The sequence below is a fragment of the Ixodes scapularis genome, unplaced genomic scaffold (genome assembly GCF_016920785.2).
Source record: "Ixodes scapularis isolate PalLabHiFi unplaced genomic scaffold, ASM1692078v2 PGA_scaffold0__279_contigs__length_252992795, whole genome shotgun sequence".
Classification (NCBI taxonomy): Eukaryota; Metazoa; Arthropoda; class Arachnida; order Ixodida; family Ixodidae; genus Ixodes; species Ixodes scapularis.
Window position 1 is genome coordinate 115,444,264 of NW_024609835.1, and position 15,346 is coordinate 115,459,609.

General features: G+C 43.8%; 1 protein-coding gene across 1 annotated transcript in view; it reads left to right on the forward strand.

Annotated features, from left to right (window-relative positions):
• The window catches only part of LOC121837209 (endothelin-converting enzyme homolog), a 52,792-nt gene that overhangs the window by 16,616 nt on the left and 20,830 nt on the right, over positions 1-15,346 (forward strand). The window contains exon 4 of the mRNA XM_042292772.1: positions 5,863-6,092. Within this exon, the coding sequence (XP_042148706.1) occupies positions 5,863-6,092 (230 nt within the window). The remainder of the gene's footprint in view (positions 1-5,862; positions 6,093-15,346) is intronic.

Below are 15,346 nucleotides of genomic sequence, written 5' to 3' on the forward strand. Positions count from 1 at the left end.
ACTTCCCTTAGGCCCTAACGCGACGTATACATTTCGCGTAGATTCTCAGATATTTCAACGTTGAAACAAAGCTAAGAGAATGCGAACATTTCATGTTAAAAGCACTCAAAGTTCTATCGATCCTCGGACACATCCCGGAATCCAAGCACCGGTACGGCGATGCAGAGCTGATGCTGTCTCACAGGCGTTAATATCCAGATGATCCAGAGCGATCTTGCGAAAAAACGGTATAAAGTCTCATTCCTTCATATTTTCACATTATACCTGCGTCAGCGAGCACGAAGAAGCCCGAAGTCGTCGGAAAGCAGCTGCACATCACGGCTACCGCGCAACGAACAAACTCGCATCCGCCAGCTCTGGGCGCTGCCATCTTACCTGTGACGTCACGGCTCTTGGGAGGTCACGTGACGAGTGGTCACATTTGCGTAAAATGTGGCGGCAACCGGGGGGGTGCCACTTCCGAACTTCCGGTTTATCACTCTAAGCCCCTCTACCTCGTTGGAACCGGCCCGTCTCGCGCGTGCTTTCTACGCGCAATTACTGTCACGAGGCGATGCGTTTAGCTCTTTGCCGCTCGCTGTTGGTTGCCTTCGCCGCCAAAACTGCTGTTTACCGCCAATATCACCAGCCATTATGTGGCCGCCGTCCTTGGTGGTCGCCGCATGGTCTGCCACGACAGCGCTGCTTGATTTGCTGTCACGAGCCGTTTTATGACTCTCAAACAACGTGCGCGAAAGGGTCACGGTCGTCTCGTGCTTGCGAAGGAGCGGAATGTTCAAATGGGCCAGCCATGGCCCTGAATGTTCTCAAAGTTTTACTACTTGAGGAAGCTTTGATAGCTTCGCTGGTCATTGGGAGCACCCAAAAGTCATTAAACCAGTTTCTTATCCCTGCAACACTCGCTGTTAGCCCCGTGGCGAACAAGTCATTTGCCTCGACCGCTCACCGCGTCCTTGGGTGGTACTAATCCTTGAGAAGTCGACAATTGCGGAAAAAGTGGCTAGAAGCTCAGATGACAAAATGCAATATAAAACCAGGTGGAGCTCGTCCCAGGTACGTTACTTGAAAGACGGCGTGAAATTTGTGGAGTACTACAACGTTCGGTTTGTTTAATATCTTTAAGAAGAAAAAGACAACAATTGTTCTTTGCGAAGCGTTATGATTCATGAAATACAGTATTTTTTGAGAAATGGTCTCAATTTATCTAGAAGATAAAACACATACGTTTCGGGGAGTGAAAGTAAAAATGCGGCAGAGACACTTAAGACTGCTTACGTGTAGGAATGCAGAAGCATTCGTACAGAGAGCGCATTCGTACAAGCAGCGCGCCACGTCTTCCTTTTTCCCCCGGCGCTCCGGCAGTGACATCACACTCCCCCACAGGCGCGGTGAACCCCGCCGGCTTCACGACGGCTTCCCTGACGAAGCATCTGCGCTGCTGTACTTCTCTTTGTGTTTTATTTCTGAAGCGCGTCCGCCTTGACCTTGAGCGCCCCCGCCGGTGAGAATTTAAGTACCGTTTCGCACAGCCAATGGAAATTAGGTTCCGTTTCGCTGAGGCAATAGGTATTTAGGTGCCGTTTTTCGCTTCTATAGACAACGCTTTAAGGCAACAACGGCGTCATTCTATGGGACCGAATAATGATCGCTCAATTAAACCTATACGTTTATTCATTTTCCCACTAAATGTAGGAAAGAAACTAATCTGACTGTCGTCATATGGCTTCAGGTTTCTTGACAAATTAAGGGGGAAATAAGTTGAAGCATAGATCAGTTGACGTAAGATCCTTTAACACCAATTTTCCCGATAAATTGAACGTGAAAACTGAATTGGTTTATAAATCAAGACGTAAATATTACGCTAAATTTAGCGAAAAAATCTGAATAAGCCTAGATCTCGTGACTTCAGGCCACGCGCCAAAGTTTCCGGCTAAATAACACGAAGAAACTGAATTGGTGTTTTGGTCACGGGGCGTAAATTTCCACGCACAATTCAGCCGAAAAACTGAATTCATCTGTAAGTCTCGGGCGGCTGGGCAGACTGAAGGGCTCAATTTTATTATAGGGGTTTTTGTTAAAAGAATTTTACGTTCCACAACTAGCGCGCACGAAAAACTTTGTTTTTTGTCATTGGTGACAGATAGAACATTGGTGACAGATAGAGTCCCACAAATGCTTCTATTGTTTTTTTAGAAGGAACGACAGGTTGAAAATCTGTTAGGTCATGCTGCAATGCTGCCTCGAGTTACTCACTGAAACTTCTTGGTTAAGTCTTTCCATGCGCCATTACAGGGGAGATGTTAACACTTATACACTCTGAATGAACATCGCTCAGTATTTATTCCTAGGCATTCATAACCTATAAAACACGCGTTGATTCCTTTTTCTTCACGCAATAACAATAACGAAAAAAGAATATATATATATATATATTGTTGTTGTTGTTAAACTTTATTAAGACAAGGGTGGCGCGACGGCTTGGAGGGGTATATATTATATATTACAGGGGTATACATATTCGTTTATATATATATATATATATATATATATATATATATATATATATATATATATATATATATATATATATATATATATATATATATATATATATATATAAATGAATATGTGCAGATGAATGAACCGTACTTAATCCAATTAATCAAAGAATCAACGTTTTCAGGTTAAGTTAAGTGTTTCCACGCACCGCCGCCATAGGTGGAGTGGTGTAGAGGTTAGCACACCCGACCGGACATTGCGAGGCCCAGAGTTCAAATCCTGGCTTCGCCGTTTTTTGGCTTTCGGTGGGTTCCTGAAAACGTTGATTTTTTGATTAATTGGATTAAGTACGGTTCATTCATCTGCACATATTCGTTTATATCCTCCACGGAGACCACGTACGATGGTGTGAAGTGCCCGTGTTATATATATATATATATATATATATATATATATATATATCCAACGGGCATGGTGGTGGGGGGGCCGAAGGCGTGGGTATAGAAGAAGAAAAGAACCCTTAGTGAAAACAGCAACAACAGACAATTTAATCTTCGACGTTTCGGCCGGCCGGACTGACGAAGGCCGGACTCCGACCGAAACGTCGAAGATTAAATCGTCCGTTGTTGCTGTTCTCACTAAGGGTTCTTTTCTTGAACGAATATGTGCAGATGAATGAACCGTACTTAATTTAATGAATCAAAGAATTGAGGTTTCCAGGAACCCGCCGAAAGCCAAAAATTGGCGGAGCCAGGATTTGAACTCTGGGCCTCCCAATGTCCGGTCGGGTGTGCTAACCACTCCACCACTCCACCTTGGCTTTCTGGCGTTTCCTACCTGTCCTATTAATGCACAAGAAACGAAATGTATCCAATCGGAGGTGTTCTGGAAACACACGCCGCCGCGTGGAACGCGGTACGACGCTTAGTGTCACGTGGTACGTGCTCGTTTTTGCTCCAGAAATCCTCCCACTGTTTGTCTCGCCCCGTGTACATGTAGTATTCTTTGTTTATGAGCTTTAGAGACACGGTATCATCATCATCTGCGAGAATCAAGAGCCACGTTATTGAATATACAACACGGGCACTTCACGTCATCGTACGTGGTCTCCGAGGAGGATATGAACGAATATGTGCAGATGAATGAACCGTACTTAATTTAATGAATCAAAGAATTGAGGTTTCCAGGAACCCGCAGAAAGCCAAAAATTGGCGGAGCCAGGATTTGAACTCTGGGCCTCCCAATGTCCGGTCGGGTGTGCTAACCATACACCACTCCACCTTGGCTTTCTGGCGTTTCCTACCTGTCTTATTAATGCACAAGAAACGAAATGTATCCAATCGGAGGTGTTCTGGAAACACACGCCGCCGCGTGGAACGCGGTACGACGCTTAGTGTCACGTGGTACGTGCTCGTTTGTGCTCCAGAAATCCTCCCACTGTTTGTCTCGCCCCGTGTACATGTAGTATTCTTTGTTTATGAGCTTTAGAGACACAGTATCATCATCATCTGCGAGAATCAAGAGCCACGTTATTGAATATACAACACGGGCACTTCACGTCATCGTACGTGGTCTCCGAGGAGGATATGAACGAATATGTGCAGATGAATGAACCGTACTTAATTTAATGAATCAAAGAATTGAGGTTTCCAGGAACCCGCCGAAAGCCAAAAATTGGCGGAGCCAGGATTTGAACTCTGGGCCTTCCAATGTCCGGTCGGGTGTGCTAACCACTACACCACTATACCTTGGCTTTCTGGCGTTTCCTACCTGTCTTATTAATGCACAAGAAACGAAATGTATCCAATCGGAGGTGTTCTGGAAACACACGCCGCCGCGTGGAACGCGGTACGACGCTTAGTGTCACGTGGTACGTGCTCGTTTGTGCTCCAGAAATCCTCCCACTGTTTGTCTCGCCCCGTGTACATGTAGTATTCTTTGTTTATGAGCTTTAGAGACACGGTATCATCATCATCTGCGAGAATCAAGAGCCACGTTATTGAATATACAACACGGGCACTTCACGTCATCGTACGTGGTCTCCGAGGAGGATATGAACGAATATGTGCAGATGAATGAACCGTACTTAATTTAATGAATCAAAGAATTGAGGTTTCCAGGAACCCGCCGAAAGCCAAAAATTGGCAAAAAAGCCAAAAAAATCTATATATATATATATATATATATATATATATATATATATATATATATATATATATATAGAGAGAGAGAGAGAGAGAGAGAGAGAGAGGTGAAGTAAGGTAAATATGACAACAATGGACCGGAAAAAGTTAATAAGTCAAAGATGCTTACTGTCGGAGTTACTAATTCAAAGTTTATTACGACGTTTCGAGCGGGGACTGCTGTTCATCAGGTGAAGAGCGGTCCCCGCTCTAAACGTCGTAATAAACATCGAATTAGAAACTCCGACAGTACGCATCTTTGACTTATATATATATGTATATATATATATATATATATATATATAGGTGAAGTAACGTAGATATAACAACAATGAACCGGGAAAAGTTAATAAGTCAAAGATGCTTACTGTCGGAGTTACTAATTCGAAGTTTATTACGACGTTTCGAGCGGGGACCGCTCTTCATCAGGTGAAGAGCGGTCCCCGCTCGAAACGTCGTAATAAGCCTCGAATTAGAAACTCCGACAGTACGCATCTTTGACTTATATATATATATATATATATATTGAAGAAAAACAAGCGTTCGCCTCTTCAACTCGCAGCGAGAAGAATCGGCTACAGGGTCCAGAGCAGTCTATAGGCCGCCAGTGCTTGTCATAGCGACACGTTGGGGCTGGCAACGTGCAGCGCACTCGCTGAGTTCGTCGAAATTTTAAGGTTTGGGTATTCTCGTCATTGGATTTATTGGGCACAAGCTGCTACCCGAATACATGTCAAGGCATCGATTCTCACAATCCCAAATCGATTGCTCGCGCATTGGTCGTTTCTACTGTATGAGCAACATTTAATTGTCGTCACCACCGGAATTGCATAGATTGATGGTAAAACCGAAGGAATTGCATTGTTGACGGTGATAATGTGATCGCCACAACTTCGCCATCAAGTTTTGATAAGTAGAGAGTTAATTAATAACGTCCTCTTTTTCTTCAAACGTACCTTCAAACGCACTTGCAAGCTATGCATATGGCATCTCACACACAGGCACGTAATTACTCTGGATATACCTTCAGAAAACAATAACTTAAAAAAAATTTGATCTGTAGGATAATCTCTAATTTATTGCGAGGTGGTTTTGAAATGAAAAACTATAGCCTAACCTTTTAAAAATCAATCTTAACTTATTTATTCTCAATCGATTTTGTTGCATCCATACTCCGCAGAGAAGTACCAGTGGGACGACGGGGAGTTCTTCAGACACTGGATAAATGGTGCCTTTGAACGGCATCAGTCCTTGATACACAAGCAGAACGACGTGTTCTTCAGCGTAAGCGCGCCTAGGGTGATCTACGCGGAAAGTGCCAGCTGGGCCGCTGTTGCGCCCGCTCTTCTTCAGCCGCCGTTCTTCATCAAGGACGGGCCGGATTCATTCAACTACGGCAGCCTTGGCCAGGTAATGGCATCATCGCACTAGATATCAACACAACAAAAAGGTCGAACAGCCGAAAGGTGTACAGCGAGCAGGTCCATCTGCTTCTTGCGCAGAAGGTACAGCGACGTCAAAGCACCGAACCCTGCTTGGAAGGTTATGCTGGGGAGACTCAAAGACAATTGTCGGTGGCAGGTTAAGAATAAAATGAAAGCTCCTCCCACCTCTTTTTACTTTAGCAGAGCGAACGCACGAGAGGACGTCGCACCCTCTCTAGCGTTGCTTTTGCTATAGCGAAAACAAGTTGGAGGAGCTTCCACTTTACTTTTAACCTGCCATAAACTATGGTTGCCTTTGCTTCAACCTATCGTTTCCATTCAAACATGGCAGGCACGGATGTCGTACGCTCCTTGCGCAGTCACGGAGGCTCCGGAAATCTTTCTTTGGAAGGGAGGGGGGGGGGGGGGGGGGGGGGGGGGGGGCTCGACATCTTCAAATCCTCAAGGTTAGGTTGGCTCCAAGGTGACATTAATTGCCATATTTTATTAAAAACTTATTAATGCAACGCCTTCACATATTTACGCTCAAATACATGGAATACAAAGTAAAACAATGGTTCGGTAATATAAGAGTAAAAACACTGACGACTCATACAATGATTCGATAACCACTAAAATCAGCCGCATCATGTGTTCTTTTAGTTCTTTTTATTTCCTTTACAAAGTATGACATATTGACCGCAGCTGTGCCTATGCCTAATTGGCTTTCACTGAAAATGAAAACGTCCCTTCATTTATGGTATCTCAAGGAACCACGATGTATTAACGCAGACGTAGACAAACAAGTGTTAAAATTAACCGAAATACAATGTCAAAGGTGGCATTGCACAGCCATATTCTTTTAAGATAACTACGGTTTTTGGGGAGAACTCATTCCGACGATAAAGCATCAAGGAAGAATACATAACAGACGGATCAGAGCATAACTATCTACAGTTATGTTAACGTGGTTATATCCCGTTCCTGCTCTCATATTCTAAACCTTATATAATGACCTATTTTACCAAAACTATCGCACTTAGTTAAGGTGCGGCACAGATAATTAGAAATACCCTATCCAAGAAAAAATACGCTGATGCGTTCCGATACCTTCTTCATACATGTTTCGTTTATTCAACAGATTGAATACATATACTGTCCAACAAAAAAAACTGTTTTATTAAAAAACGTGACGATGCCATATTGAGCCGCATCAAGCAGAAGAAAAGGATGAAAGGAAACATGTACACATGAACATTTCATGGAAAGTTACCCCAGGCATCCCGCCATATATAGAGACACTAATAATTCAGCACTGTCACGAAAAAAAAAAAAGAAGAAACGTAATGACCAGAAGGCGACACAAGAGCTCCATTTGTGCGCGAATTAATTAGATGCCCCAAAACGCAACACAAAATAAACAAGGCAAAAAGCATAAACGGAAAGTTTCAACAAGAGTGTATTGTCTCCTATAAAGCCAAATACGTAGTACTTGCTTGCATCTGGTACTTAGTACGAATCAACCCTACTAATGATACACTTTATCAGGCGTGTATATTTACTGATTTGTTAACAGCTATATGCGAGGCATTAAACCAACATTCAACATATTCAGGTACAGGAAAGAGGCAAAAATATACACTGCCAGAGAATGTAGACTGTCGGTGAACGGCTGCTCGCTCTGCTGCGCGCGTTTGACCGAGATCGAGGGGCACTGGTCGGTGAGTCAACTTTCAAACACGCAACTTCTCGTTTTGAACGCTTTGTCGAAAGAGGAAAAAAAAACTATCCAACTAACATACGTCCTGCGTAGCTAAGCGTTCGGCTGTTTTGGCGATAAATCCAATCATGACGTTGTTGAGGCACAGCTTTTCACTTCTTTGTCGGTGGGCATGCAGAAGCAGGAGATGAGCGAGGCGGGCCTGCGTCATGCGACTCCATAGGTAAGTTTGTACTCGCCTCAGCGCACTGAAAGAACGCTCCCCTGATTCCGCCTACGTTAGCACCGTTAGTCAAAGCTGCACAAGCCTGACAACCTGGAACAAGAGATTCAGAGCAGTTCAAGACTGCGCCTTCAGTACTTCCACCTCATCATCGACTACGGTCACCTCTATGCCAGAAAGAACCACTGGGAGGAGTACAAGCTGTGCATTTAGCCTTCTTAAATCAAAGTCGCTGCCTTGGACGCCAAACGCTTATTTTAACCTTTCCGCATTAAATAGCTGTCCACGTGCACCGCTGACAAGCGTGCATTGCAGCTTAACCTGCAGAATCATGCCAGGTTGGTCGAACCGGCTCTTTATTTCAGACGTTACGCAATCAACTGCCTCAAAAAAAAAAAAAAGAAGAACTAATTTCGAAAGTTAGCCGTTGCATCCAGCACCACTGTAGGGAAGTGGGCGTTCACGTCTGCTCAAATATTGTTGGCGGCTTTACAGTTCTGGTGGTTGTGGGCTCCCTCTTTTTAAGGTCAAGCTCCACGGAGGCATTCTTGGTTTCGGCCTAAGCTCTATCAAAACCCTTATCTATTTTCAAATTCATCATAGCTTGATGGAGAGCTTCAGCCGCTTGCATCGTTCCAGTCGCACTGTATTTAGGACTCTGAAGAACCCTGGCAAGTTGTTCACATGGGCCGAAGAGTTCCTTTGACATGTTCAGTCCGAAAAGTGTTTCAAACTTGTTGAGCAGTTTTTAGTACCCTCTCGACCATCTCCAAAGAAAATCTTGGCGTTGCAAAATATCGTAGATCGTAGCTTGAACTCTCTCGTAGTTCTGCAGAACTCGTTTTATGAACTTCACTCGCACTGTGCACCTCGTTGAACAGAGTGGCAGAAGACTAATTGCCTCCACGCACCATTGCTGTGACGCGTCTACGCATGAAGGGAGGACTATTCCTATGCATGTGTCCAGCATTACGTAAGGGTAATGTTGGACACGTCGTTTAGAGTACTTAACGCTTCTGCGACTACTCTGCCGCTTCTGCGAACCTCCAGCAGAGCAAAAATTGAAAAATGGCTGACAGAATGCACGTAAACAAACTTTAACTGAATGTCGCTTTTCTTTTGAACACAAGAGAAACACCCAGACATGTTTGCTGCACCATCAAAGCAGTGTCCCTAGAAAGCTACTGAAGTCCAGCACTAGACGAACGAGCATATCTTTGACTTCTGTGAACAGCGTGTTAGCCTTTCAGTTGAAGGGCTGTAAACCCCGATAAACTCTCCCTTGAATTCGAACAACACATTTTCGACCCAACGCAACCATAGACTAAACTGCTTGTCTCCGGCAACATCAATTGTCCCGTCGGCGATGATTCCAAAAAAAGGGCTCCTTTTCACCTCTTCTACAGTGTCGCGTTGTAGTGTGGGAGCCATGATTTTGATTATTTATTTTTGGATGACACTGCTCAGCTACTTGTCTTGTCGAGTTAGCCAGGTCTGAAGAGCAGGCACATCCTAGGAGCGTTCCTCTAATAAATCAACTAGGTTGCCGTCCTGTAGAGTGTGCCCAAGTAGAGCCTGACCTTTGCGCCAGAAGTACCGAATAGAACTCACAATGACGCGAAGAGCGTTCCTGGACTCTTGGTGCTGCTTCATGGAATTTCTTGTAAGGAGCTCAACAGCACGTGCACCCTTTGTTTGGCCAAGTTGGTGCTGCACGGCGTCGAGATGATACGTTCTCTTTTCATTCCTGAGAAACTTCTCAAGCGCGATCTTCCAGTTTGAGAACCCACTCTGTAGAAAGCTGACCTGTAAGCCCGGAATGTGACCCCTCTTTCCTTAAACGCAATACTACATTCGTGACAAGGCATGCCACCGCGATCAGTGACGTAGTGGAGCCAATGAAACATTTGAAACCACGCATGCCGGCAGGACATGTTACCTCTGCTCTTTTTGAGCAGGTAGCTTTTTGCTGGCACAAATTTGCCGGCGGCTACAGTATCTTTCCCATGATGGTGTTGCTCGTCCGGCAAACATGACGTTGAAGGAGCCTCCACGCGTTCAAGATCATCCAAAGCATCAATGAAGTCAGGGCTAGGAGAAGTCTGCCGGTGCTGCGTGTATTTATCAACAAGAAACAATTTTATCAAAATATGAATGAGCAATTCGTGCTACAAGCAGACGCGTCAGTCAGACGTCGTTTATAAGAGAGTACATCACGGTCTGATGTTGTTTTAGTTTTCTTATGAATGACTGCACGGAAAGCGCGCAGAAGGGCGTTTATCGCTCATGAGCTGATACCAGGGTTGTAAAGTACCTAGGTACAAGTAACTGTAAATCGGTATCTAGGTACTTTTGTTGTACCTGAGGTACAAACCTAGGTACTTTCATTTCTCAGTATCTGTATTTTTATCTTAGGTACATTTTCCAGTATCTTGTAACTAAGTGAAGTTACTTTTTACAGGTACTTTTCTATTCACTTCGTCAAAATCATAGAAAATACAATATAACATATAACTGAAAATAATTATAATTACATTCGTCAAGCAATTTAACTTCACGTAGTGTTTCCACGCAATAAATCGAACTCAAATTTCGCACTTTACAAAACTGAAAATGTTTGGGAAAAAAAAAACACAAAAAAACTGGGAGGACGATTAACCTTCGCATTTAAGAGTTGAACACGATAGGGTTATCGGGCCCCGTTCGCATGGCCTTCTCAATCGCTTCTCATGCTCTTGAGTAAACACAACGACCTAGTTCTTATCATACAACACTCCCGGCGCGATCGAGAAGCTTTTGCCTGTGCTTTCATGCCATTTTACGCCACAAGGTTTATTTATGTGTTTGCTCGGCACGCGCTAACAACACTCGATGCGATAATGCCTTTACCCTGACACAGACAGACACCGAGGCACTCTAATGACGGCAGGATCGCGGTGCCATTCCCAAGCCCTCCGTTGCCTAATCGGTAGCATGTCTGGCTCGCAACCGAAGGGTCGTGGGTGCGATCCTGCGTAAATTCTTCAAATTTTTCTTTAAGGCAATCGAATTAGTTTATCAAGTGGGATCGTTTGAAACATGCGGTGACCATTAATTCGTATGTCTTTAACCACCTTCATTCCCCTTTGACGTCACGTTTCACATGAGCGTTGTTGGTTGTTTGAAATTCCTGCGCGAAGTCATGTGGCTGTGACGTCACGACCCTATCGACCAGTCAGGAATTTCCCGTCACGCTAGCGACGCCACCGACATCCGAGGATTTTCTGTGACACGAGCCTCTAAACGAGCTCGCTTTGAAATATTCTGTTCCTTCCTAAAAACGAAAGAAAAAACGTGAAAGCTTAAAGACTTTCGCTCGTCGTTGCGTTGCGAAGGTTAGGTGCGTGTGCACTCGACTCTTCGTTTCTCCATGCGGCCGACGTCTTCAGGGCCCGCCGATGGCTTCGATGCCAGTGCTGGCGCTGAAGGGCAAGCCACGTCAACAAGCGAGTTTGAGCGGGACGTCGTAAACAGTGGAAGCTGTGTCCTCGGTGAGCCAATTGGAGCGTGGGAGTAAGGCACGTGAGGACTCAACTCCGATCCTTTCAGCAAGTGCTCGGCATTATGGAAGAAGCAAGCGAGGTCTAATATGGTTGCTGACGCCATCTCTTCAAGCTGTGAAGGATATTTGCCCACGCCTGTCCTCACGCGGTGAAACTCTACATACGATTGCCTCAAATCGCTTCAGGTAATGCTTGTTCACAATGAGGGAAAGTTGAAGGAAGTTTATGAGAATTTTAATATTCCGCGATTCACGAAGTCAGACATTGACTTTATTGATGAGTAATTCAAGTTTTTACACCTCTCACACAAGCTATAGCACTTCTACGGCGCAAAAACAGCATGTTTATGGCATATCTTCTGCGTACAGTGGCTTCACTTCACAAAAAATGTCCGCGTTGCTGACGGAGAACTTGAGTTACTGCCGCCCGGTGGTCGAGAGCTTAATCATGCCGATCAGTAAGAGGTTTGCAGGTATGGAGGAAGAAAAACATTTGATATCTGCCGTATGCCATCCAAAATTTAAGGTTGCATGGATAGACAACGAAGTGGAACGGAAGCGGGCCTGGGATTATCTAAAGAACGAACTTATGCGAACATCAACTATAGAAAAAGCGTCGTCAGGCGAACAAAGTGGTGAGGATAAAGAAGACTGTAAGCACTTCATTAACTTCGTAATATCGTCCCCATCTGCTTCATGGGAGCAGGAGTTTGTAGAGTACACGGAACTTGCTCCGACAAGAAGTCTGAACTGTCTCAAGCACATGCCGCTGCTGAAAAGCGTGTTCTTAAAATTCAACACGAAGCTTCCAAGCAGTGCGGCGGTGGAGCGCGTCTTTAGCATAGGAGGAACAATTGCTACCAAACTGCGATCGAAGATGTCGGATGAACATTTCGAAGAAGTCCTGATTCTGAGGTCAAATCGAGCACTCAAGTGAAAAAGACAAAGTCTTTGAATGCTCTGGTGAGAGCGTTTTGCCTTAGTTCTCCCAGTGACACCAATAAAGCACGTTTATCAAACTTGCTTTGGTGTACATCCCAGTATACAAAGGATTTACTTCCAATAATAATGTGACAAATTTGAGAAAAATACTTGACGTGAAAATAAAAAGTACCTTTGAAGTAACTGTACCTGTACCTAGGTACATTTTTAAGCGAGTAGCTAGATATGGACCTAGGTACATTTACGTATGAGTAACTGTAACTGTATCTTAGGTACATTTTTGAAGTAACTTTTACAACCCTGGCTGATACCACATTCAAAGGCAGTGTGATCATAATTATCTTGGATTTGAAAATCCACTCCTTTCTCAAACATAATGCGGAACAAAGGGAGCTTTTACAATACAACATCCGAAGAAGTGCTCAACCTTTGCGACATAATTCGCAGAATATTGTTTTTGTACATTCCTCAGCTCGTCGCCGCATTCTGGCCAAAGTGCAATCATCTTGAGCCTTACCAACGGTTCGCTTCTTTGGGCACTCACTGGATAGGGTTGGGAAAGTATTTGGAGTCCTGCAGTTGATATCGGGAGCTTTTTGCTTTCTAATGAGGTACTTTTCAATAGTGGTCCAAAATGTTCCGAAAAAGTACGATACAAAATTTGGCTAACTTCACGTAATAAACGCTATAAATGTTTTGAAATGAAGTACCATATCAAAAGCTGAAGATACTGCATTCCCAACTTCTTTTTTGAAAGCCCGGATATAGTATCGATGCAGTAGGAGAAAGCGGGTCTATACAGGTTGGCGGAAAATATTGGCCACACATATTTCTCGCTTATCAAACTAGATATTGCCGCCTGTTCAGCACACTTTCTTGTCAAAAGAACAACCTGTAGATATACACAAGTCACTCGATCTCTAAAAAAAAGAATCCATGTTAATTTCAAAATTGGGTTCTAATGTTCTGACTTGAGAGATTTTAAAGTGAAATAAATTTAAAAATATACTCTTCATCAGCATAACAAACTACTCGTATATTCGTTGGCATATTGGATCGTTGCGCGATGGCCATTCTGGCCCGTGGCTTTTCTCGTACCTGTAACAAGTGCGTATATGTTAAACACGTGAGAGTGTAATGCCACCCACAGCATGGTAATATGATGGGAGAGATAAAAGGAAATTTTAGCGGACCGTTCCGATAACCCTGTAACTATACCCGATACCCCTGCGGCCCTTTTCCTCGTCGTTATCGGGTGTCAATTTCAGCGCGGAAAAAGGGTAGGCTAAAACTCCCCAATGCCTCTTTAACAGCAGTAGTACAGACTGTGGCAGCAGATAACGCGCGACGGTGTGTAAACGCGGTTTTTTCAAGTACGCATAATTAGGATTCCCGCCTTGTTCCATTGCCCAGGCAGAGTCACCTGGCAGTAATATTGGTAAATAAAATTAAAATAAACACATGTGTTCAGTGACTTTGAGGTGAGACGACTACCAAGCAAATTTTGAGCGTCTATTTTTCTAGTTAATGAAATAGTAAATTTCAGAAAAGGAACTTGCTAGCGGAAGATGCGTCCAACAGTGCAGGTAAGGTTAAGTCTATATGTTATTAATTTGTGGCCGGAAATGCCACCGTGGGGTAAATCAGTCAGTGTGGTGTTTTGCAAAATACAATGCATGGTATTGCTATATATAAAATTAACTCCTATAAACTAATATCTTATTAAAATAAAAATATGAACATAAGCACCACACACTGATATCAAACTGTTGGCCAATAACTCTGCCAATAATTTGAGGAAAGCTTCATAAAGAATTATTGCCACATAAAGAGAGTAAAAACATAGACCGACGTTTCCCCGCTCTCCCTTTCACGCTTATACGTTCATACGTGTATAATTGTAAAAAAGTGTTATAATATAAAATTGGATGTCGTTGAGAAAAATGAAACGCAGTACAAGCCAATGTTTCAATGTGACTGGAATATCAAATCACATTAAAGACCAAAATCTACCTTCTGACTTTGCTTTGCGCTACCGGAAATTATAGTAATTACTATAGTTGTGCATGTTCGACTCATTTTTATATAAAAAAAAAGAAGCAATCGAGAGAATTTTTTATTATTTCGAATAACTCCAACTTTCAGGATTTCGGCTGGGACTAATATTTCAAGTTCGCAAAACCCTCGGCTGACTTTTACGTCAGTTTACCTTTTCGGGTAGTATGCATCGTCAAAGGGAAACAAGGAGGACGTTTGGTGATTTTGACCACTATGAACCCAAATGACGCTGTGACACATTTTCCAAACCGTTGATTGCAATGCCTCTCATAAAGTAAATTCTTTCAAGGAAATTAAATTGCAGGTTAGGCGCAAAAACTACTGCTTATCGGAGCACACACAATATATGTGGCGCCCATTTGGTAGAGGGGCGAGAAAAGACCACCATTAAAGTCGTGCTCGCAGAGCTGCGATTAAGGTGCGACCCCACCCCTGGTTAGTGTGATTCTGAACCAACAGATGGCGTTGGGATCGTCTTCCAGGCCTGTACATCAATGCGAGAAATCGTGTGTGGTGACGCTTCGATACAGTTCGATATTCTTCTATATCCAGAATTTGACATCCCTGGTCCCTTGCTTGATTTTCTCTGCGCGAGCTTTCTTTGGAACGCGCACGGCTGCGCCAGTTCTCGTGCAAGGGGGCCAGTTGCCACGCTCCGAGCTCACGTCTCCAGCAAATGTAGGCAGAACAAAACGCGAAAATCGTAATGAGCCAAACGGCGAGACACCTGCAGAACAAAACTACTGACGCGTGGAA